This window comes from Lynx canadensis, chromosome C1, assembly GCF_007474595.2.
Source record: "Lynx canadensis isolate LIC74 chromosome C1, mLynCan4.pri.v2, whole genome shotgun sequence".
Lineage (NCBI taxonomy): Eukaryota > Metazoa > Chordata > Mammalia > Carnivora > Felidae > Lynx > Lynx canadensis.
Window position 1 is genome coordinate 92,150,509 of NC_044310.1, and position 24,314 is coordinate 92,174,822.

Genomic DNA, 24,314 nt, shown 5'->3' on the forward strand with positions numbered 1-24,314 from the left:
GGCTCAAGACGGAAGTGACCTTTCCTTCCTTCTCTACATTGGCAGAACCTACGCTTCCTTCAAGGCTCAAGGTCTAGCTCAATGCCACATCCTCCACAAAACCTTCTCTTAATGTCTCATCTGGAAGTAATTGCTTCCTCCCCTGAAGTATTCTGGTAGTTATGTAAATACGTCTTTCTCAACTTTCTTCTGTTTTTTTCCCCCTATCCTCAACTTTTCTAGAAGTTTCAACTCTTACATGCTTTTGTATTATTTAATTGAATACAAAATAATAGGGATTTAAGGCAAGTAAACATTTTATATCAAAGAAGACATAATCTAATGCATAAAAAAATATTGGACTTAGGGCACCTGGGTGGCCCAGTCAGTTAGGCATCCAACTTCGGCTCAGATCATGACCTCATTGTTCATGAGTTCGAGCCCTGCATTAGGCTCTCTGTTGTCATCAAAAGAGCCCACTTCAGATCCTCTGTCCCCCTCTCTCTCTGCTCCTACCCCACTCACGATTTCTCTCTCTCTCTCAAAATTAAATAAAACTTAAAAAAATAAAAATAAAAATACTGGACTTGATAATATAGCTAGACAGCAGTAAAAAAGAAGAAAGAACATTACGATAAGGAATGAGTACTTATATTTATATAACAAAGTAAAATACTCTTTTCTAAGGAATATGTCCTCAAATTATTTATTTTGCTATATTCTACTGCAAAACTTATGAGTACTTTTTAATAGACAAACATGCCTAATCCTTTCATTTCCACCTTTTTTGTTATTAACACTAGTCAATGCTGCTGACCTATCTCTAGTTGAAATAACATTTGAAACACTATCAATTCATTGCTTCTTGGCCTTTTGGCTAAGATCAAGTGAAACACTATCAATTCAAACTATGATCTGAGAGGTGATTTGAGATCACCTTTGAAACATCATTGAATTCATTTTTTTCACAGATGTCTAGCAAAGTGCTTGGTACATAAAGAAATACTAAATATTGAGTGAATTAATCTACAAAATAAGAGTTTTGATAGTATTCATTAGCTACTATCTGTGAGTGATAATGCTGTACTCAGAAATCAAGCCAAGAGTGAGCTGGACAGAAAATAGGTGCTCAGTAAATATTTCTTGAGTTTCATTTATATAATTTTAGAACTGGAGAGGATGTTAGAGATGATTTGCCTTCTGGTAATTGCTTTCTTTTCTATGTTTTTTGCATATGTTTACTGAGGCACATGTATTAGCAAGTATTTATTTCACTTTTCCCCATGTTAACTCCTTGAATGCAAAGATACTATGATGACCCCCAGGGAAGCCTGATGCTTGGCAAAGTAAAGGCACTCAAACGTTTTCTGAGTGAGAGTGAGACTAGAACACTGCTGTGCAACATGGTAGCCATTAACCACATGTGCCTATTTAAGTTAATTAGAATTAAATATAATTTAAAATTTAATTCTTTAGTCACACCAGCCACATCTGATGTGTTTGATAACCACATGCGGCTAACATCTACCATACTGAACAGAGTAGAGACTATTTCCATCAGTGTAGAAAGTTCTATTGGACAGTGCTGGTCTAGACTATTTCCCTCATTTTGCAGAACAAAATGAGCTCAGGGAAAGTGTCGCTTGCTCCAAATCAAACCTCAAAAGCAGAACTAGGATTAAAACTTGGAACTTCTGGGGTGCCTGGATGGCACAGTCGGTTAAGCGTCCGACTTCAGCCAGGTCACGATCTCGCGGTCCGTGAGTTCGAGCCCCGCGTCGGGCTCTGGGCTGATGATGGCCCAGAGCCTGGAGCCTGCTTCCGATTCTGTGTCTCCCTCTCTCTCTGCCCCTCCCCCGTTCATGCTCTGTCTCTCTCTGTCCCAAAAATAAATAAACGTTGAAAAAAAAAAAACAAAAAAAACAAAAAAAAAACTTGGAACTTCTAAATCAATGTCCGTCATTGTTAAATCATAACTAATTTAACATAACTCATTTCAGAGCTCCAATTGTATGTAGCCATAACTTAGAGCTGGTGATATTATGAGAGGCATGGTATTTGTCTTAGGATTGCCATAGAGGATATTTTATTTTTGTATTGTAATTGATCAATGTACATATTTTAGAAACAGGAAATATATGACAGATAAAAAATGTACCTAGAAGTTCTGTACTTCTGGTGTAAAAGTAGAAAATAATGCTATTTTTAAAAATGCCTTCCAGCTGCCTAGCTAAACAAAATAGTATTCTGGCCTTCTGCCAATTTAATTAGAAAATGCATAGAATAGGTTCTGGTTTAATGGTTGCTTTTTTAGTTTGCTTTCTTTAAAGATTCCTCTTTGGTTTACTAATTGAAAAAAGAATATTTGGATCAAAGTCAACAACTTAATCAGGTTTATTCAGATTTGGGACTGAAGATTGATTTGGTGTGAATTCTTTTTTTTTTTTTTTAATTTTTTGAATCTTTATTTATTTTTGAGAGAGAGACAGCATGTGAACAGGGGAGGAGCAGAGAGAGAGAGAGACACAGAATGTGAAGCAGGCTCCAGGCTCCGAGCTGTCAGCACAGAGCCTGACGTGGGGCTCCAACTCACAAACACTGAGATCATGACCTGAGCCAAACTCAAACACTCACCTGACTGAGCCACCCAGGCACCCCTGGTGTGAATTCTTAAAAGATTTTCTCATTTTTTTTTTTTTTGGAGAGCATCTGTAATTTCTAAAATACTTTTAGAGAAATAGCCATATTTTCTATGATTTCCATAATATATTTGCTTATGAATTTATTATTTACTATTCTCTAGAAAGAGAAATCTAGTTCTGCCTGATATGAATAATTATAAAGAAATGAAGAAGTGATCATTCCCATAGCTACCTTAATATTAGACCATGAAGGAGGCAAGAGAAGAAAGGACCAAATCAGGGTTTAAGGATCCCAGAAAAGGTTTCAGCCTAGGGTTTCTTAGGTTTCTTAGGTTATCACACTTGAACAGCTAAAGAACCCACTGTAATCCACTGTAATTATTCCCTGACTGGAAAGAGTTGTTAACTAAACATGGTGGTTTCTGATAGAAAAGTGTACAATCCAGTGTTTGTTTTTTTAAGAGCCGCAAAGGCAATTTGCCATCTTTCCACAGAAATTTGAAAAAAGGTAAAAAGAATTAGTGATGAAAGAAATCAAGTTTTCAAATTACTGGAGACACCTCAGAAAGTAACCTAGTTCTTTCTTTGAAAGCTTTTATTCTTCTATCAGGCAAACTGATATTTAAGACACCTAAATATCAGTATTTAGGTATTAGTAATATCCCTATTTAACCACAGGACCCAAGAAAGAAGGAGTGTTTTTACTGCCATGTTTCCTTTGATGTGAAATTAAAAAGCTTTTGCTTGGCTAGGAATGTTTTATTCAAACTTCTATTTCATTCTCCTACAATCATTCCTGAATAACTCTAGTTTGGTTTCAGGCAATGGAAAATTAAGGCAAGTATTTGAATTAACACTTTTAGAATATATGCTTTTTCCAAACTCAATATAGCAGTATTTCCCATGAAATGAACAATGTACAGGGGAAAAATATGTTATGGACTCCCAATGTTAATTTAAATTATTGTAATTATAAGGTTTCCTAAATTACATTCAACATAAAATCGGGGGGCACCTGGGTGGCTCAGTCGAGCGTCTGACTCTTGCTTTGGCTCAGGTCACAATCTCACAGTGGTTTGTGAGATCAAGCCTTGCATTGGGTTCTGCATTAACAGTGTGGAGCCTGCTTGGGATTCTCTCCCTGTCTCTCTCTGTCTCTCTCTCTCAAAATAAATAAATAAACTTAAAAATAATTTCATAAAAAAATAAAAATCACACACAAAATTAAATGCTAATTTCTCAGTCACCTCACAAACCAGTATTCTGGTCAAGGGTTTGGGAGAGTGAGTGAGGGGCTCTGCTATAAGTTGCTGATAGAAAGACCTGGGCTGGGGAGCCTGGCTGGCTCAGTCAGTAGAGTGTTTGACTCTTGATCTTGGGGTTGTGAGTTTGAGCCCCACATTGGGTGTAGACATTACTTAAAAATATAAAATCTTAAAAAAATTAAAAAATGAGAAAGACCTAGGCTGATGGAGGCTTTCTCATCTTTAGCACCTGGCTTCCAAGGCCAGCTTGGCATCAACATGCAGACATTAGATGGGGAAAGAGTAAAAGAATCGCATGCGGGAGGTGTGGAGACATTTTTTACTGTCACAACTAGGAAGGAGGGTCATCTAGGGAGTAGAGGCCAGGGATGCTGCCAAACATTGTATAATGCACAGGACAGCCCCACACAATACAAAACTGTCTGGTTCAATGTGTAAATAGTGCCAAGGGTGAGAAGCTCGTTGTGACCTATATAATCTAATAAGGTATCTTCCCCAATCACATCCAATATATAATTATGAAGCAAATGTATTGCAGCAAATACTTCCAGGTGGGAAAGAGGAGAAAGGGAAAGACTGACCCACTGCAAAGATGAAATTCTGCATGGAGGCATCATGATGACCCTGAAGTGAGAGAGGTTCCTTGCTTCTACATTCTGCAATGACCCCTCTTGTTTATTGTTCTCTGTGGTCATTGGCTCTACCCTCTGAAAGCTTTTCCTCTAAGCCCGCATGTGAAAGAGGTGTGGAGAAACGTGAATTCCTTGTAAAAAGTACAGCTTTTAATATAGGCAAATGGTTTCTTTAGCAATATATTCCCTCAAAAACTGAAAGACTTCTGATCTATTTGCATCCAGTCAGTTCCATTTGCCAGTAACACTAAAGTTCTTTCCTAGAAATAATTCTCAACCTAATTTATTTCTTTGCTTTTTCACCCCTATGCTTCTCTTCTTCCCAAAGGGCTATCAGATTTAAATATGAAGGCCACACCCTAAATCTAATCTTTGCTGCAGGGCTGAATTTTAATGGACCTTTGTTGCTCAAAAGCTTTTTCAATCCTATTTCCTATTCTTTAAAGTACAGAGCAGTTTTTCCAATCCCTTGAGGCTCCAAATTTCTGTACTTTCTATATTCCTTTTCATTTATGCTTGCAAACCTGCTTGAGCTCATTATTATTGCATGAGCTCATCTCATTTTTCTATTTTTTCTATCTTTTTTATTCTAGAGAAAGAGAGAGAGAGTGTGTGAGCGGGGGAGAGGGGCAGAGGGAAAGAGTGAGAGAGAATCTCAAACAGGCTCCACACTCAGCACAGAACCCAACACAGGCCTCAATCCTACAACCCTGGGATTATGACGCAAACTGAAATTAAGAGTTGGACGCTCAACCGATTGAGCAACCCGGGCACCCCTCATTTTTCTAATATCTTGCTAAATGCAGCATTAAACTTAACCTACTAACATTTCATTTTCCAACCTCTTCTAAGCTATGGACTTTGTAGTCACCTTATTAGCCTTCTCAAATACTGCACGGAACTTTTTTTACCCAATGTCTTGCCGTGGGTTTCCATTTTCAAGCTCCTAATAATAGTTTGCTTGTTGTCTACTGCCTGCCTAATTTTAGATTTGCACTCTACCTTGGCCAAAATGAACAAATCAGGAGACTATAGATGCTGGAGAGGATGTGGAGAAACGGGAACCCTCTTGCACTGTTGGTGGGAATGCAAATTGGTGCAGCCGCTCTGGAAAGCAGTGTGGAGGTTCCTCAGAAAATTAAAAATAGACCTACCCTATGACCCAGCAATAGCACTGCTAGGAATTTATCCAAGGGATACAGGAGTACTGATGCATAGGGGCACTTGTACCCCAATGTTCATAGCAGCACTCTCAACAATAGCCAAATTATGGAAAGAGCCTAAATGTCCATCAACTGATGAATGGATAAAGAAATTGTGGTATATATACACAATGGAATACTATGTGGCAATGAGAAAAAATGAAATATGGCCTTTTGTAGCAATGTGGATGGAACTGGAGAGTGTAATGCTAAGTGAAATAAGCCATACAGAGAAAGACAGATACCATATGGTTTCACTCTTATGTGGATCCTGAGAAACTTAACAGGAACCCATGGGGGAGGGGAAGGAAAAAAAAAAAAAAAAAGAGGTTAGAGTGGGAGAGAGCCAAAGCATAAGAGACTGTTAAAAACTGAGAACAAACTGAGGGTTGATGGGGGGTGGGAGGGAGGGGAGGGTGGGTGATGGGTATTGAGGAGGGCACCTTTTGGGATGAGCACTGGGTGTTGTATGGAAACCAATTTGTCAATAAATTTCATATATATAAAAAAAAAAAGATTTGCACTCTACTTCTGTAACAATTTCTGTATTAAGGTAATGCTAACTGTTGAGGAAAACATACCTCAAAAAGTCACAGTAAAATCTGTTTCTTGCTCCCATAACAGTTCAGTATAAGTGTTCCTGGTCAGGGTTGGAGGAACAAAAGAATAACCCTTTGCCACACAGTCACCTAGGGCCCCGGGCGTATGGAGGCTCTATCATCTTCAGCAAGTAACTTCAAATTTTTCCCTTTACACCAAATTCCAACCAGCAGATGCCAGAAGAGAGGGAGGATTATGTGTAGGAGGTTTCTGTGAGCCAGGCCTGGAATTGGTGCCATTATTTCTGTTCACATTGCACTGGACGTTAGAATTGAAGCAAAAGTGGAGTGTGCATCTTTCAGGAAGTATTCTTGAAGGAAGGAACATATCTTTGTTCCTTCAAGCTTCTTGCTGGCTGGAATGGACAAATGGCACTAAAGCTTAAGCAACCATCTTAGACCACAGGATGAAAAGCACATGTTAAGGATGATGGAGAAACAGAGTTTGGGTCCCTGGTAATCATAGAGATCTCATTCAAGTTTTGGACTCTTTACCTCCTGACCTTAATTAAGAGAGAAATAAACTTCTGTCATATTTAAGCCACTGTTGTTTTGATTTTTTTGTTTTTTGTTTTTAAGTTGTGGCTTACTCTAACTTTAACTTATATAGTTATTCTCTAATTATTTGCTATGGTTACTTTTTCTTTTGCCCACTCCTTTTGGTTGAAGACCTTTAATACTTTCTTCTCATGGTAGAGGGGACCATAAGAACTACCAAATCTCTGACACAAGTAGTCTCAGCTCATGTCGAGAGCATCTTTATTGTTTTACCTGAGAGGTAAAACACTTAGGATTGGCCCATAAATTCAGATCATTTCAAGAAACACTATTGAATACCCACTAATGTCAGATACTGGGTGAGATACAAGAGATACAAAGGTGATTACAAACCATCCCTGCCTTTGGGAACTTTATTATAGGCTGTAGGGTAAATACTTAGATCTGCTGCCTCAACTTCCAGTCTATCACTCTATTTGAAGAACTTGGAAAGCTAAAAATTATATTTCTCAGACTCCCTTGCCACCCAAATTCTAGGTACAAATAAGGTCTGCCAAATAGATGCACTTATGGGGGAAAAAAATAACAGGTGCAAGTAAAATGAAGTGAAATGTTCCTGCTGCAGTAGCCATGTACAAGCAAGATGTGACAATGTGTTTACAGCATCCAGCCTCTTCACATGGGCTTCATGGTGGTGGCGGCAGCAGAAACAGGGTCCCATTGTCAGCTTCCCAGCCCAGCTACATTGTATAGTGTACGAGATATAGCCTATAGCCAGAATAGGCTAGTAACATGCTGTAGTAACAAGCAATCCCCAAAATCACAGTGGCTTAATGCCACAAATTTTCTTTCTCAGTGACATTAAAAAAAAAAGTTTACTGCATGCACAGCAAAGGAGACCATCGACAAAATGAAAAAAGCAACATATAAAGAATCATACAGGGGCGCCTGGGTGGCTCAGTCGGTTAAGCGGCCGACTTGGGCTCAGGTCATGATCTCGCGGTCCATGAGTTCGAGCCCCGCGTCTGGCTCTGCGCTGACGGCTCAGAGCCTGGAGCCTGTTTCAGATTCTGTGTCTCCCTCTCTCTGACCCTCCCCCGTTCATGCTTTGTCTCTCTCTGTCTCAAAAATAAATAAACGTTAAAAAAAAATAAAATAAATAAAAAATTTAAAAAAAAAAGAATCATACAACTCATAGCAAAAGAACCCCCAAAAAATCCAATTAAAAAATGGGCAGAGGAAATGAATAGACATTTTTTCCAGAGAAGACATACAGATGACCAATGAGTACATAAATGCTCAACGTTACTAATGATCAGGGAAATACAAACCAAACACAATGAGATATCACCTCACACCTGTTAGAATGGCTATTATCAAAAACATCGGAAATAACAAGTGCTTGGAAGGATGTGCAGAAGAGGAAACACCTGTTCACTTGTTGGTGAAATGAAAATTGGTGCTGCCACTATGGAAAACAGCATGGAGGTTCCTCAAAAAATTAAATGTTGAGCTACTATATGATCCAGAAATCCCATTTCTGGGTATATATCTGAAGGAAACAAAAATCACAGTCCCCCCAAAATATCTGCACTCCTGGGGTGCCTGGGTGGCTCAGTCAGTTAAGCATCTCTTGATTTTGGTTCAGGTCAAAATCTCACATTTCATGAGATGGAGCCTCATGTCAGGCTGCATGCTGACAGGGTAGAGCCTGCTTGGGATTCTCTCTCACTACCTCTTTGTCCCATCCCTGCTGGCATGTGCTCTGTCTCTCCTTCTCTCTCTATCTCTCTCTCTCTCTCTCAATAGATAAACATTAAAATATATATCTGCCCTCCCATGTTCATAATAATTATTTATAATAAACAACTCATGGAAATAAATTTAAGTGTCCATCAATAGCTGAAAATATAAAAAAAAATGTGGTATGTTTATACAATGACGTCTTATTTAGCCATAAAAAAGAAAGACACCCTGCCACTTGGAACAATATGGATGGACCTTGAGGACACTATGCTAAGTGAAATAAGTCAGACACAGGAAGACAAATGCTACATGATCTCACTTATATATGGAATCTAAAAAACAAACAACAACAACAGAAAAACCAAATTCATAGACACAGAGAACAGACTGCCAGAAGTGTGGGGAGAAGGGAAGGCAAAACAGGTGTAGGGGGTCAAAGTTATAAGATAAATAAGTTCTGAGATGTAATATATACCATAGTGACCGTAGTTAATACTGTACTGTGTATTTGAAGGTGCTAAGAGAGTAGATCTTGAAGTTCTCATCACAAGAAAACAAATTTGTAACTATGTGAGGTGATTGATATTAACTAAACTTAAGGTAATCACTTCATAATATATACCTATATCACATCATTATATTGTACATCTTGGACTAATCTAATGTTATATGTTAATTATATCTCAACAAAACTTGGGGGGCAGAACTTTACTATGGGTGTGGTTAGTTGTTCTTCATGTGCTGACTCAGTGGTCTGGGCTGCTTCGATCTTGTGGCTACTACATTTTAACCCAATATTTCCTCTATGACTATTGTGGCAAGGAAGAGAACGTCTAGAAAACTTTTCAAAGGCTTTTCACTGCCTCATTCTTGAAGTGACACATTACTTCTCACATTTGATTGGCTAGAGCTAGTCATGTGGCCCCACCTAACTGCAAGAGGATCAGGAAAGGTAATCTTCCATAGGCCCAGGCAACAAAGGAGAATCAGATATTAGTGAACACTAGTAATGTTTACTATAAATGATGTGACCTTGAATTCAATAGTCTGTTGACTTCCATTCCTCCAGCCCTTTCAAGGGTTTGAAGCACTGAATTGCCTGATATAGTTTTGTTTTTTGAAATATGTAGAGTGGTTTCAGGTCCTGATGGTGAACCTGACTGAATCAGGTATGGGCTGCTGGCTTTCTGTCTCCTTACCTTTAACTTCTCTCTACCCCTCTGGGCCTTACTCTGGGTTCCAGAAGGCCATCCTCTATGAACTGCATCTTCCAGGTTCCTTTGCCCTCTGCCTTTGGATCATGGGAGGTACCAGCAGGAGCTCAGAGGCAGGAAGTGAGAGAGGTCAGGATATTTATCCCCCCTCATTTCAACTCCCCACCAAACTGTGGGTCTCTTACCCTGCCCTCAGTAAAGAGTCCTTTTGTTAAACTTTCCTCATGTAAAAATTTTGAGTGTGATATCTGTTTCTTGCCTGGACTTTGATTCATAAAAGGTGTTTAATAATCACACCATGGATCAAAAAGAGAGTGCTACTAATTCTCTCCCTCCTCCAGCTGAAGGTCTTTATAAAATGCAAATCAAAATATATCATTCCTCTGTGTTAAAATGTCTAAGGCTGGCTATTATATCCTTGTCACCACACCCCACTCTAAGTTGTGGCCAGACTAAACTACTTTCAGTTCCTCTTGCAACATGGTCTCTCTTCCTCTGAGCCTTTGCACATGCAGTACCTTCTTCCTGGAAACTGCTCCCTACCCCCCACTCTCATCATTCAGACATCAGCGTAAATGTCACTTACCCCAGAAACTCTTCCATAAGAGTTAGAGGTTATTATGTGTTCCCAAGGAAACCTGTATTTACCAGCACATATAGATAGAACTCGAAGTTACATCATACTGCAACTGCCTGGGGACTTACCTGTGTCCTCTGGTAGACTGTAGCATATAAAACTGGGACAGCAACTCAGATCTCTAGGGCCTATTAAGGTGCTTGGTATATAACAGGCTCTCAACAAATCTTAGATAGTACCCAAATGTTATTGAAAAAGCCTGAAGCCTCCTCCTCTACCTACTGTCCTATCTCTTCTCATTCACTGACAAAAATCATAAAAAAATTTTAGTCACCCAGTTCTCATTACTACCTTTAATTTACTTCCCGGACCATTTGAATCTTAATTGGCCACCACCTTTTAAGGGGACTTCTCTTGCCAGTGGTACCAATGACCTCCTAGACCTTCAAATAGATTCTTTTTAGTCTAAATCCTCCAGGAATGCTCTGCAGGCTTTCTGGAAACTCCCTCCTCTGTTCTCCAGGGACCATGGCGCGCGCGCACGCGCGCGCGCTCTCTCTCTCTCTCTCTCTCTCTCTCAATGTTCTGTTTGCATATCTATGCTACCCTCCATTCATTTATAAGCCCCTGTTTGTCTTGTTCATTCCTATCTCTAGTACTGAGCATAGTGCCTGGCACACAGGTCTTAATAACTATAAATTTCAAATGATTAAAACCTTTGGTTTTCAGGTCATCTCTCTTGATCTCCTCTTTCTTTGACTGTCTCAGGCACCTTCATAGGCTCCTCTTCTCCCATCTACCCATGAAATGTTGTTCAAAGTAACTCATTTTTATCCACCTCTGGGGCTTCAGCCATCAGAGAAAATACTCTAAATTCCACATGTTTTCAATCTTAACCTTTCACCTGAGCTAAGGCCGCCCTCCTCACCCTGTATATCTCACAGGCAATTCAAATAAAGACTCATTATCTCTTCCATTCCCAGCCTGCCCTCCTCCTGCTTCCAAAACTCAACCAATGGAATTAACATGCATCTAATTGTCCAAATTACATACCCCAAAGTCCCCTTAACTCTTCCCACTGCCTTTCCTCCCTGTCCTGTTGGGCAGCCAACTTTATCCACTACCAAACCCCCAGCCCCAAACTCCTGTACTCTGCCTCTGGGTCTTCTATTTCTTCCACCCTGAACACGGGAAAATCCTATTCATCTTATCCAGAAAGTGTCAACTTCACTTAATTGTTTCCTCTTCTGAGTTCTAGACAAATTGCTTCTTCATTCTGAACAAACACAACTTGATGCTAGATTTAGTTTTTAATGACTTCTTTATATATGTCTCTCACTAAGTTGTAAAATTCTTGAGGGCAGGCTTTTGGTTTTTTTGATCACTGGGTCTAGCCAATGACTGACATTTTAGGAAATTAAAAACTATTTTATATAAATGAATGCATGAATAAAAGAGTGAACTGAGAATGAGAAGCTCTTCAATTACAGCTTTCAGAGATTAGTGGGAGGGAATATTTGAGTTGAAAGGACAATTCAGTTTGAAAACACTAACTTTATGTATCCAAGTAGGCAAATATATTGTAATAACATATGCATGCCTATGGAAAGAAGGTAATTGCTATGCATCTAAGGAGGCTTTATTTTCAGGCTTTTCAGTTCTTTGTTATCAACAGCCACAATTTAAAAGGGAAGGTATTCTTTTAACCCTTCCTATAGTCTTTTATTCTAGGGATAGGAATTAAAGTATAAATAAGACAGGGCACCTGGGTGGCTCAGTTGGTTGAGCGTCTGACTTCCCCTAACGTCATGATCTAACAGTTCCTGAGTTCCAGCCCCATGTCTGGCTGTGCTGACAGCTTGGAGCCTGGAGCCTGCTTCTGATTCTGTGTCTCTCCCTCTTCCTCCACCCGTCCCCCCCCCCGCCCCCCACCCCCCTTGTGTTCTCTGTCTCTCTCTCTCTCTCTCTCTCTCTCTCTCTCTCAAAAATAAATAAATAACTTCACATACATACATACATACATACACATAAAGGAGAAAATGTGTCCACAGCAGTTGAGTGCCTGGGCACTTGGTAGGCCCTCCACACATTTTAATCCCTTTCCTTTTTCCTACCTCGTCCTAATATTAGAAGCCTCTTGACTTCAGAATACGTAAAGGAAATCTTAGTTATAGGATTTCAATTTGACGAAAGTAACGTCGTGGAGATTCTGATTAACCCTATTAACCCATGACTCTCAAACTCAAGAGGGGTGGAAAAAAATCACTGGAGGGGGAAGGGAGAAAGGAGGCGAAGCAAAAACTGAAAGAAGGCTGGGGGGAAGCTGTAGAAGGAAGCTCCATTTTGGTTGGGTTTTGTCTTTTTTTAACCCCAGAGAGGCGTGACGCTCTAACTGCCGTCGTGGGTCAATTTCCCGGCGAAGCGCCCGCCCGCCCCGAATTTCCTCGCCCGCCCTCCCGCTTCCGCCCGCGGTGCGCTGCTGGCCGCCGCCGCTGGGGGCGCCTCTGGCCCGGTTGGCGCTGAGGCGGCGGCGGCAACGGCAGTCTTCAAGTCTTCGCCTCTCTGGGCTCTCAGACGCGCGGCGGCGGCGGCGAGCTGCACACCGAAAAGGCGCCCACCGCCCAGGCGAGCTGCAGCACGACCGCTCCTCGCGGGCGGGCGGGGTCCGCGCCGCCGCGCTCCGGCCCGGGCTGCCGCGAGAGGCGGCGGCGGAGGCGGCGGCGGCCCCTGCCCCGGCTCCAGCCTGCCCGCGGCGCCCCCCGGCCGCGCCCCCGCGCGCAGCTCGCGGCCCTGGCTCTGGCCCTGGGGCTGCGCGGACCCGGGTCTCCGGCGAGCTGAGGCGGCGGCGCCGGCCCGCGCGCCCCTTGGGGCCGCCCCCGCATCCCGCTCGCCGGCGTCTGGCTCTCACGATGATGAAGAAGAAGAAGTTTAAGTTTAAGGTGGACTTTGAGCTCGAGGAGCTCTCCTCGGTGCCCTTCGTCAATGGGGTCCTCTTCTGCAAGATGCGGCTGCTGGACGGCGGCAGCTTCACCGCGGAGTCCCCCAGGTAACTCGCCCTCGGCGCCTCCCGAGCCGTTCCGCCTGCCCCGAAGGGGTTTGTTTCATGGGCAGCTTGTCTTTCCTTGGCCCGTTTACTTCAGGGGGAAAGCCAGCCTCGTGAGCTCCTCGTCCTCTAGGGACCCAGTCTGAAATCAGTCAGGAGTTTATTGATCTGCACAAAGTGCTTCGCAAATGGGTCCATCCCAGCTGGGCTTGGCTCCTGCTCTCCTGATTCCAGATGGTTCCTGGTATCTACTCTTCCCTCCTAAATTCTCTAGGAATGGGTGCAGTGGCCAGAAGGGAGAGAATGCTTCTGGTTTCTCTTAAGACATTTACGTATTTGTGAAATGCAAAGTGGAAATTGAACTGTTATTGAAACAGAAACAAAAATAACCCAAACCGCTTGCGTTCCAAGAGCCCTCGCTCTGAACAGAAACCTGTGCTTAGCATTAACTCCTTGTCTTTTGTTTCTTAGTGGGGGGGGGGGGTGTACTCAGAAGCCCAGGATGTGGCCAGGGTAGGCCTGATCAGGCTTGTCTTGACTTCAGTCAAGTGTTCCCTGGCAGATGAGACAACAGTCTATGCCTCATCGGAGAGCTGCGTCTCCAGTTACGCGCTCAACACTCACTGAATTACCAGCCTTGAGGTGGCCACTAGTGGCTCTCAGTGTAAAGGACTTGGAACCAGAAGGAGAGCCCAGACCTGCGCTCATTTTGAAATGAACCCCAAGGCACTCTCAGGGAGAGTCGTTGGCAGATTGCGGACTGAAGTCAAGGTGATAGTGTTCCTTAAGTAATTTAAGGTCTATTGGGTAGGTTGACAGATTTACCCTAAGGTAAGTGTTCTTTAAGAAAATAGGAAATTTACATAATTTTTTAAAATGAACTTTTAAGTTCCTGAGATCAAGAAAAGAGATTAACAATTAATACTTATTTTGCCTAAATTTACTGTTCATGAACTTTATTTTTACCCTAAAAAATATTCTGCTTTCTTTTGATCTGTCATCCCTATTAATGTAAAGAGAATAAGATAAATAGGTTGTGAAATTGGGGCCAGAAGATTGTCTACAGTGGCAACACTGAAGCCTGTAGAAGCCAGAAAATGTAATGGCTAGTTGGCCAAAGCCAAGGATTTATAAAACATTATTGACTCTCAGAATTAAAAAAACAGTTAGCCAAGGATACTTTTAAAAATTAAACTGTGATGACAAATCTTTTGTGGCTATTCAGCTAATTAATTACACTGCAATCATTTTAACACACTGGTAGGAGAACAGTGTAACTTAAAATGGTGCACCAACTATTGTACCAGCTCCTAAAGTGTTGAAAAACCAAAGCCAATTCTTGAATGTCCTGTAGGTACAAATGACTGTCTTATCCTGGATCTTACCCTGTTTGCTGCAGGGTCACATGCCCCACTAATGGCTGTTAGACCAGCTCTTCTGGGCCAGTGATGACACCTGGTGGTCAGGGTACTACTTCTCTCTTAACTCTTTCCTCCCTCAGATTATTGATTTGGCTTGCTACTGACAAATCCATTATTTCAGTGTTGCAGGTAATCATTTATTCAGCGAATACATGTAAATTGGGTCCTTTAAGCTTATTACCTTATTTCATTCTCACAGAAAACCTGTGAGGTAGGGATTCACATTTTATGAATGAATAAACCGAGACTCAGGTTAATTTTCCCAAGGCATTCACATGTGGTAAGTGAAATGCCAAGATCTTGATATGGGTCTGTCTGATTTCAGATTGATGCCAGATGAAGGAGAAAAGTGTGCTGTGCTGAGTAGGGAGCTTCCTAATGGTTTTAACAAGCAAGGGGTATAATTTGATTTCTAATTTGCAAGAGTTGGAAAGGAAAAAGCAGAGTATCCTGGGTTAAATTTACCCCCTTCTCTTCCAACAAAAATGTGACCTTAATGAAAATCAGTAGGGTTGAGAATAGTGCTCTATGTGGCCAAATAAAAACCCCTGTAGTTTGGAGGGAAATGATTCATAAGGAGCCTGTGCCTTGTTAGGGAGAGGTAGTTTGTGTAAAGCAAAGAGCAAGGATTTAGGATAAGGCAGATCTGAGCCTAAATCCTGACTCCACCGTGGTAAACCTGGGTAGGTTACTCAGCCTCTCAAAGATTGCATCTACAAAATAGAAACCATCACTGGCATATGGGGTTGTTGTGAGGATTTAGTAAGTTGATGTACCAAAAACAGATATCACAGTGCTCTAGCACCCAATTGACATTTAAAGAGAAGACGAGGAGCTTGTCTGAGAGGGTTTGCTTCCTTTAGATGTTGATACTTAACTCCTTTATCCTGACAATTACAAAAGTGTTGGTTTGAAAACGATACTTTAGGGGCGCCTGGGTGGCTCAAATAGTTAAGTGTCGGACTTTGGCTCAGGTCATGATTTCGCGGTCTGTGAGTTCAAGCCCCGCATCAGGCTCTGTGCTGACAGCTCAGAGCCTGGAGCCTACTTCAGATTCTGTGTCTCCCTCTATCTCTCTGCCCTTCCCCCACTCATGCTCTGTCTCTCTCAAAAATAAATAAACATTAAAAAAAATTGAAAAATGTACCTTATTCTACAAGGGGAGAAAAAAACCTGAAATATCTAAAGGATGTGATTTTTGAATTACCTAATTTTTAATTATTGGGTACCAGGCTAGGCATTGCATCTGTAATTAAATGCTAGAATTTAATTTTTTTAAATAACTTTATGTGCCTCCTATAAATCACATATGGCTAACACTATAACATTTCTCGCATAAAAAAATATGAAATTGGGGCACCTGGGTGGCTCAGTCGGTTGGGCATCCAACTTCAGCTCAGGTCATGATTCATAGTTCCTGAGTTCGAGCCCTGATTGGGCTCTGTGCTGACAGCTCAGAGCCTGGAGTCTACTTCCAATTCTGTGTCTCCCTCTCTCTGGCCCTCCCCTGTTCACGCTCTGTCTCACTCTCTCAAAAATAAATAAACATTTTTTAAAAATATATGAAATTAACTTCATAGAAAAGGGTTAACATAGCAGGCCCAAGACTAATTTCTTAAAAAGACCTGCTTACAATGTTTTTGCTGGCATCAGGGAACTTGAATGGTCATCAGTTCCCTACACTGATGTAAAACTTTAGAGTGTCTCACTGTGCCTAGACTACAAACAATGTGATTTATGCTGAATACTTTCTAGGAGTCTGGAATTTTGGTCTGTGCCAGGGGAAGGGTGGCTATATGACCAGTCACCAAATGAGCTTCCTTGGTAGACGACAGGTGTTGCCACAGTTTGATACCAGAGAAACTGTGTTCTGGGTGACTCCACTGGGAAGACTTAGAAACTTGCCCATGGTTTCCAAGGACTTTGGTCCATGAACCTTTTCCCTTTACTGATTCTGCTTTGTGTCCTTTCACTATAATAAATCTTAGAAATGAGCATGACTATATGCTGAGTCTTATGAGTCTTCCCAGTGGATCACTCAACCTGGGGATATTCTTGGAGACCCCTGATGCATGAATGTACATAAAATAATAATTCATTTTTTTAGAGAAAAGCCTTAGAGGTACATATCAAATTATAAATATATTTAGCTTTATGTAGAAATTAAAGATGCAGATCTTTCATTGCTCACCAAATATTAATTGAGCATTTACCAGGTTTCTAACTGTGTATCAGGGGCTCTGAGAAGGACAACAAATAAAAATGCCCATAAATGAATTAGCTCTACTTAATGAAATTAGATCATAGATGTATAATTACTCACCAGTAGGAGACAGTATGATTTAGTGGCTAATCAATGGGTGAGACAGTATATGAGTGTTGTTGAAATTCTGTAAGTAGAGGATTTATTTGCAGCTGAAATGGTTACTGAAAACCATATTGGCTTTTCAGCTGAGCATGCCAGGAGGATGAATTTGCATTGACAAGGAAGTGAGGGTGAGAGGGCAGCTTGAGCAGGTTATCAGTAGGAGCTGGTGACAGATCAGCTTGATTGCAGAGAGAGTTCACACCGAACAGAAGCAAAGATAAAGACTTTGAAACCATTACAAAGAGTTTGCTTTCCACTGCTCATTGGATAAAAGTCAATTTGAGATTCTTGCACTAAGGTGTAATGTGATTAAAATGGTATTGAAGATGGCTAGCGGGCTGATGTTTGTCAGATTCAAGTGGGGATAGACTAGAAGTGGGGAGACAAAGTAGGAGTCTGTTAAAATAACCCAGGAAGGAGCTAATAAGAACCTGAACTTGGAGGTTGTTCTATATAAGTAACTGATAAAATGATAATGCTATGACAAATGCCCTTATGACATGACAAAGAAGTCCAGAAGAATCTTTGTTTCATTTTGTTTTGTTGAGGTGTATCGTGGTGTATTTGAGGTGTATTTGTTGATAGAATACTGTGGGGGGAGGATATGAAGAGGTAGGTTTTATGTTTAACACACAACATTGAGGTGACAGTGAGCCTGATAAGCACTTAGAGAAATTTATTGTAGATTTCTTAGGTTCTGTTCTACTGCAAATAAGGCTGCTTACTAAACTTTTCATCTAGAATTTCCTTACACTGTTTTGCCTTTTTAAAGATTAGTAGTGAAAATTAATTTTAGAAGGATCCAGTTTCTCCTGGGAAAGTGTGCTTAGTGAAGGGGTTAGAAATAATATAAAGACCAGAATGTGTTTATTTGTGATAAATGTTATTAAAATTGTCAGATTTTACATATCATAATAAATAAAACATTCAGATAACACTTTGTATGATTACAGTAATCTAATAAACTGAAACCCAATTATTGCCTAATAAAATATTTTTGAACCTTTCAAAAAGACAGAAAATTACATTATTTAAATCTTTTAAGAGCATGCTTCCTTTGTAAAAGCATTTAAATCCCTTGAGGTTTCTTAAGACTGTGAGAACAAGTTTCATTTCTGGTCTGCTTTAATAAAGGAATAAGAAGAAAATTTTCCTGCATTTTTAGGATTCCCAAGTTTGCCATATTTTGTTCAGCTTTTTCTGTGCTCATCGCTAAATACTTCTCTAAGTTTCACATGAGCCTGTGGCAAAAACCATGTGAATTCAGGGAGTGTCTGGGAAGCTAATGAGCACATCTGTGTGTTGGATCTTTTACTCTGTAAACAAGCTGAAGGGATTTCTTCTCTTTGGCCAGAGTATGTCTTCTTGTTTTCAAGATTTTAGTTCACTGCATTGTATACTTATTTTTAGTAATTTTTTTCCATATTGCAAAAGTGAGAGATTCTTATGAAAAATTTAGAAAATAGACGGGTGCCTGGGTGGCTCAGTAGGTTGAATGTCCGACTTCAGCTCAGGTCGTGATCTCATGGTTGGGTTTGTGGATTCAAGCCCCACATGGGGTTTTGCAACGACAGTACAGAACCTGCTTTGGATTCTGTCTCCCTCTAAAAAAATAAACAAACATTTAAAAAAATTTTTTAAAAATTTAGGAAATAGAAAAGCAGAAAGAAAGAACAGAAGTTGCATATAAAGGACCAACTAGAAAGTATTGCTATTATATTTTGGTATATAACATGGGAGTCTTTATTGATACACACCCACAGATCACATCACATCACATACTTTTTTAAAATCCAAAATAGTATCATAATGTACTTAATATGTTTTTCCCTTAATGTATCTTCCCATATCATTACATATTCAATTATAAAATATTTTTTAATACGTTGTATATCATTCATTCCATTGTATGGATCTCCATGGTTAATTGAACCATGCCTCTTTTGAAATAGTCTTTATTCTATGCTACCTTTTTTTTTTTTTAAGTTTATTTATTTATCTTGAGAGAGTGCCCAGGAGTGGGGCGGGGTGGGGAGGGGTGAGGGGCGCAGAGAGAAAATCCCAGGCAGGCTCCGCACCATTAGCACAGAGCCCCTTATGGGGCTCGAAACCACAAACCGTGAGATCATTACCTGAGCTGAAACCAAGAGTCAGGTGCTTAACCGACTGAGCCACCCAGCTGCCCCTCTCTGCTATCTTTTTAATTAATACTTTTATGAACACACTACAGTGAGCATCATTAAAACCAAATTTTGTGCACATCCATCATTATTTTTTAGGACTAATACTTAGAAATGGAATTACTGAATCAAAGGGAATGCAGATTTCTAATGCCCTTGATGAATTATCAACTTGCCCTTCAGTACATTAAGTTGACTTTTTAAGGTAAAAAATACTAATGATTAGCAAATATGAAAAATAACCAGTATTAGAAATGCTGTTTGGCCATATGGCACAGAATTCTATTTTTTCATATATAATTCACATATATATCATATTAGTTTCAGGTGTACCACATAGGGATTTGACATTTGTATACATTGCAAAGTGGTCACCACAATAAGTCTAATTACCATTTGTCACCTTACAAAGTTAATACTCTATTATTGACTATATTTCCCATGCTGTATACTACATCCCCATGATTTATTTATTTTATAACTGGAAGTTTGTACTTCTGAATACCTTTCACTCATTTCGCATCCTCCCAACCCTTTCTCTCTAACAACCACCAGTCTGTTCCCTATATCTATGAGTCTGGGTTTTATTTAAAAAAAAATTTTTTTTACCATTTTCATTTATTTTTGAGAGACAGAGACAGAGCGTGAGCAGGGGAGGGGCAGAGAGAGAGGGATACATAGAATCCGAAGCAGGTTCCAGGCTCTGAGCTGTCAGCATAGAGCCCGACACAAGGCTAGACCCCACAAACCATGAGATCATGACCTGAGCTGAAGTTGGATGCACAACCAACTAAGCCACCCAGGTGCCCCTTGTTTTGTTTTTTAGTTTCAATATGTAAGTTAAATCATACAGTATTTGTCTTTCTTTGTCAGATTTATTTCTTTTATTATAATACAAGATCCATCCATTGTGCCATTGCCACAAAATGGCAAGAAATCATTCTTCTTTATGACTGAATAATATTCCATTATATATGTATACCATATCTTTATCCATTCAGCCATCAATGGACACATCAATAGACACATGTTTCTATTATCTTGGCTATAGTAAATAATGCTGTAGTGAACATAGGGTGAGTATATCTTTTTGAATTAATATTTTTTTCTTCAGATAGATAGCCAGTAGTGAAATTGCTGGATCATATGGTAGCTCTATTTTTAATTTTTTGAGGAATCTCCATACTGATTTCCATAGTGGCCGCACCAATTTACGTTCCCACCAGTAGGGTTCCCTTTTCTTCACATCCTCCCTAATACTTGTTATTTCTTGTCTTTTTGATAATAGTTATTCTTAAAGGTGTAACGTATTTCGTTGTGGTTTTGATTTGCATTTCCCTGATGATTCGTGATGTTGAGCATCTTTTCATGTGCCTGTTAGCTATCTGTATGTCTTCTTTAGAAAAACATCTATTTAAATCCTCTGCCTATTTTTTTTTAGTTTTTATTTGAATTCCAATTAGATAACATATAGTGTATTATTGGTTTCAGGTATACAACAAAGTGATTCTGCACTTCCATACAACACTTGGTGCTTATCAAAACAAGTGTGCTTCTTAATCCCCATCACCTATTAAACACATCCCCCCATCCACCTTCCCTCTGGTAACCATCAGTTGGTTCTCTGTATTAAGTCTGTTCTTGGTTTGCCTCTCTTTTCTTTTTCTCTTTGCTCATTTATTTTGTTTCTTAAATTACACATATGAGTGAAATCATATGGTAATTTGTCTTTCTCTGACTTATTTTGCTTAGCACAATACTCTCTAGCTCCATCCATGTCCTCACAAATGACAAGATTTCATTGTAGATATGTCTCTTGAAGCAAAGGAAACAAAAGCAAAAATAAACTATTGGGACTTCATCAAGATAAAAAGCTTCTGCACAGCGAAGGAAACAATCAGCAAGACTAAAAGGCAGCCTACAGAATGGGAGAAGATATATGCAAATGACATATCTGATGAAGGGCTAGTGTCCAGAATATATAAAGAACTTATGAAACTCAACCCCCTAAAGACAAATAATCCAATTAAAAAATGGGCAGAAGACATGAACAGACATTTCTCCAAAGAAGACATGCAGATGGCTAACAGACACATGAAAAGATGCTCAACATCACTAATCATCAGGGATATACAAATCAAAACTACAATAAGATATCACCACACACCTATAAGAATGGCTAAAATCAACAACACAAGAAACAACAGGTGGTGGTGAGGATGTGGTGAATGGGGAACCTTCTTGCACTGTTGGTGGGAATGCAAACAGGTATGGCCATTGTGGAAACAGTATGGAGGTTCCTCAAAAAATTAAAAACAGAACTACCCTATGATCCAGCAGTTGAACTATCAGGTATTTACCCAAGGAATACAAAAATACCAATTCAAAGGGGTACGTGCACCCTGATGTTTATAGCAGCATTGTCTATAATAGCCAAATTATGGAAACAGCCCAAGTGTCCACTGACTGATGAATGGATAAAAAAAGATGTGTGTCTCCACACACACACACACACACACACAGGAATATTACTCAGCCATGATTAAATGAAATATGTGCCTATTTTTTAATCTTTAAAAAAATTTTAATGTTTATTTATTTTTGAGAGAGAGAGAGCATAGGGAGGGGCAGAGAGAGAGAGAGGGGGACAGAGGATCTAAGCCAGCTCTGTGCTAACAGCAGAGAGCCTGATATGGGGCTTGAAATAATGAACCGTGAGATCATGACCTGAGCCAAAGTCGAACACTTAATCAACTGAGCCACCCAGGCACCCCTCTCTGTCTATTTTTAATTTGATTGTTTGTCTATTTATTATTGAGTTGTATGAATCCTTTATATATGGGATATTAATCTCCTTATTGGATATATGATTTGCAAATATCTTTTCCCATTCAGTAGGTTGCATTTTCATTTTGTTGGTTTCCTTTGCTGTGCAGAAGCTTTTTAGTTAAGATTGTCCCATTTGTTTATTTTTGCTTTGTTTCTTTGCTTTTGGAGTCAAATCAAATAACATCACTTGGACCAATGTTAAAAAGTTTACCACTTATGTTTTCTTCTAGGAGTTTTATGATTTCAGGTTTAACATTCAAGTCTTTAGTCCATTTTGAGTTGATTTTTATGTATGGTATAAGATAGTGGTTCAGTTCATTTTTTTTGCAGGTGGCTGTCCAGTTTTCCAAACACCATTTATTGAAGTGACTGTCCTTTCCCCATTGTATATTCTTGCCTCCTTTGTCCTAATATTTTTTATTTATTTATTTAGAGAGTGCATTTGGGGGAGGGACAGGGAGAGAGGGAGAGAGAATCCCAAGCAGGCTCTGCACTGTCAGCGCAGAGCCCAATATGGGGCTTGAACTCACAAACCGGGAGATCATGACCTGAACCAAAGTCAAGACGCTTAACTGACTGAACCATCTAGGTAGTCCTCCTTTGTTCTAAATTAATTGAATATATATGCATGGGTTTATTTCTGGGCTCTCTATTCTTTTTCACTCATCTGTGTGTCAGTTTTATGTCAGTGTCATAGTGTTCTGATTACCATAGCTTTGTAGTATAGTTTGAAATCAAGTAGTGTGATACCTTTGGCTTTGTTCTTCTTTGTCAATGTTATTTTTGCTATTCAGGATCTTTTGTGGTTCCATACAAATTTTAGAATTATTGGTTTCAGTTCTGTGAAAAATGTATTTGGGATTTAATAGGGATTACATTGAATCTGTAGATTGCTTTGAGTAGTATGGACGTTTAAACAGTATTAATCCAGAGGTGCCTGGGTGGCTCAGTTAAGCATCCAACTTCAGCTCAGGTCATGATCTCACAGTTTGTGGATTTGAGCCCCGCATCAGGCTCTGTACTGACTGCTTGCTCAGAGCCTGGAGGCTGCTTCAGATTCTGTGTCTCCTACTCTCTCTGTTCCTCCCCACTTGCACTCTGTCTCACTCTCTCAAAAATAATAAAATAAATGTAAAAAAAATTTTTTTAATTTAAACAATATTAATCTAGTCCATGAGCCTAGAATATCTTTACACTTTTTTATGTCATCTTCAGTTTCTTTCATCAATGTCTTATACTTTTCAGTTTTTAGGTCTCTTGCTTCTTGGTTAAATTTATTTCTAGGTAACTTACTCTTTTTCCTAAAATTTATTTTTTTGAGAGAGGGAGAGAGAGAGAGCATAAAGGGGGATGGGGGCAGCAGAGAGGGAGAAAGAAGGAGAATCCCAAGAAAGCCCCACGCTCAGCATGGAGTCCAGCGTGGGGCTCCATCCCACAACCCTGGGATCATGACCTGAGCTGAAATCAAGAGTTGTACACTCAACTAACTGAGCTAGCTAGGCACCCCTATTTTATTCTTTTTTATAGAATTGTAAATGGGATTATTCTCTTGATTTCTCTTTCTGCTACTTTGTTGTTGGTGTATGGAAATGCAACAGATTTTTGTGTATTGATTTTGCATCCTGCAGCTTTACTGAATTCGTTTATTAGTACTGTCTTTTGGTACAATCTTTAATGCTTTCTATATGTAGTATCATGTCATCCGCAAATAGTGTCATCTGCAAATGTGACAATTTAACTTCATTTCCAAATTATATGCCTTTTATTTCATTTTCTTGCATAATTTTTGTGGCTAAGCCTTCCAATGCTGTGTTGAATAAAAGTAGGGATAGTGGGCATCCTTGTCTTGTTCCTGATCCTAAAGGAAAAGCTTTTAGATTTTCACTGTTTAGTATGACAGCTGTGATTTTGTCAGTTTTTATTATGTTGAGGTACTTTCCCTTTATACCCAATTTGTTGAGAGTTTTTATCTTGAGTGAATGTTGCATTTTGTCAAATGCTTTTTCTGCATTTATTGAGATGATTGTATGCTTTTTATCTTTTATTTTGTTAATGTGGTACATAATGTTGATTGATTTACAGGTATTTAACCATCCATGCATCCCTGAAATAAATCCCA

General features: G+C 39.7%; 1 protein-coding gene and 1 pseudogene across 3 annotated transcripts in view; both read left to right on the forward strand.

Annotated features, from left to right (window-relative positions):
* The first annotated feature begins 836 nt into the window (after nt 1-836).
* On the forward strand, nt 837-963 carry LOC115522466 (annotated as a pseudogene).
* A 12,239-nt stretch (nt 964-13,202) lies between these two features.
* The window catches only part of FAM102B (family with sequence similarity 102 member B), a 95,355-nt gene continuing 84,243 nt past the window's right edge, over nt 13,203-24,314 (forward strand). For 2 of the 3 annotated variants that reach the window (XR_003970789.1, XR_003970790.1), the window contains exon 1: nt 13,203-13,400. Coding sequence is in view for 1 of the 3 variants with exons in the window: in XM_030324728.1 (XP_030180588.1) it covers nt 13,264-13,400 (137 nt within the window). In the remaining 2 variants the exon portion in view is untranslated. The remainder of the gene's footprint in view (nt 13,401-24,314) is intronic. The other variant, XM_030324728.1, reaches the window with a different exon arrangement.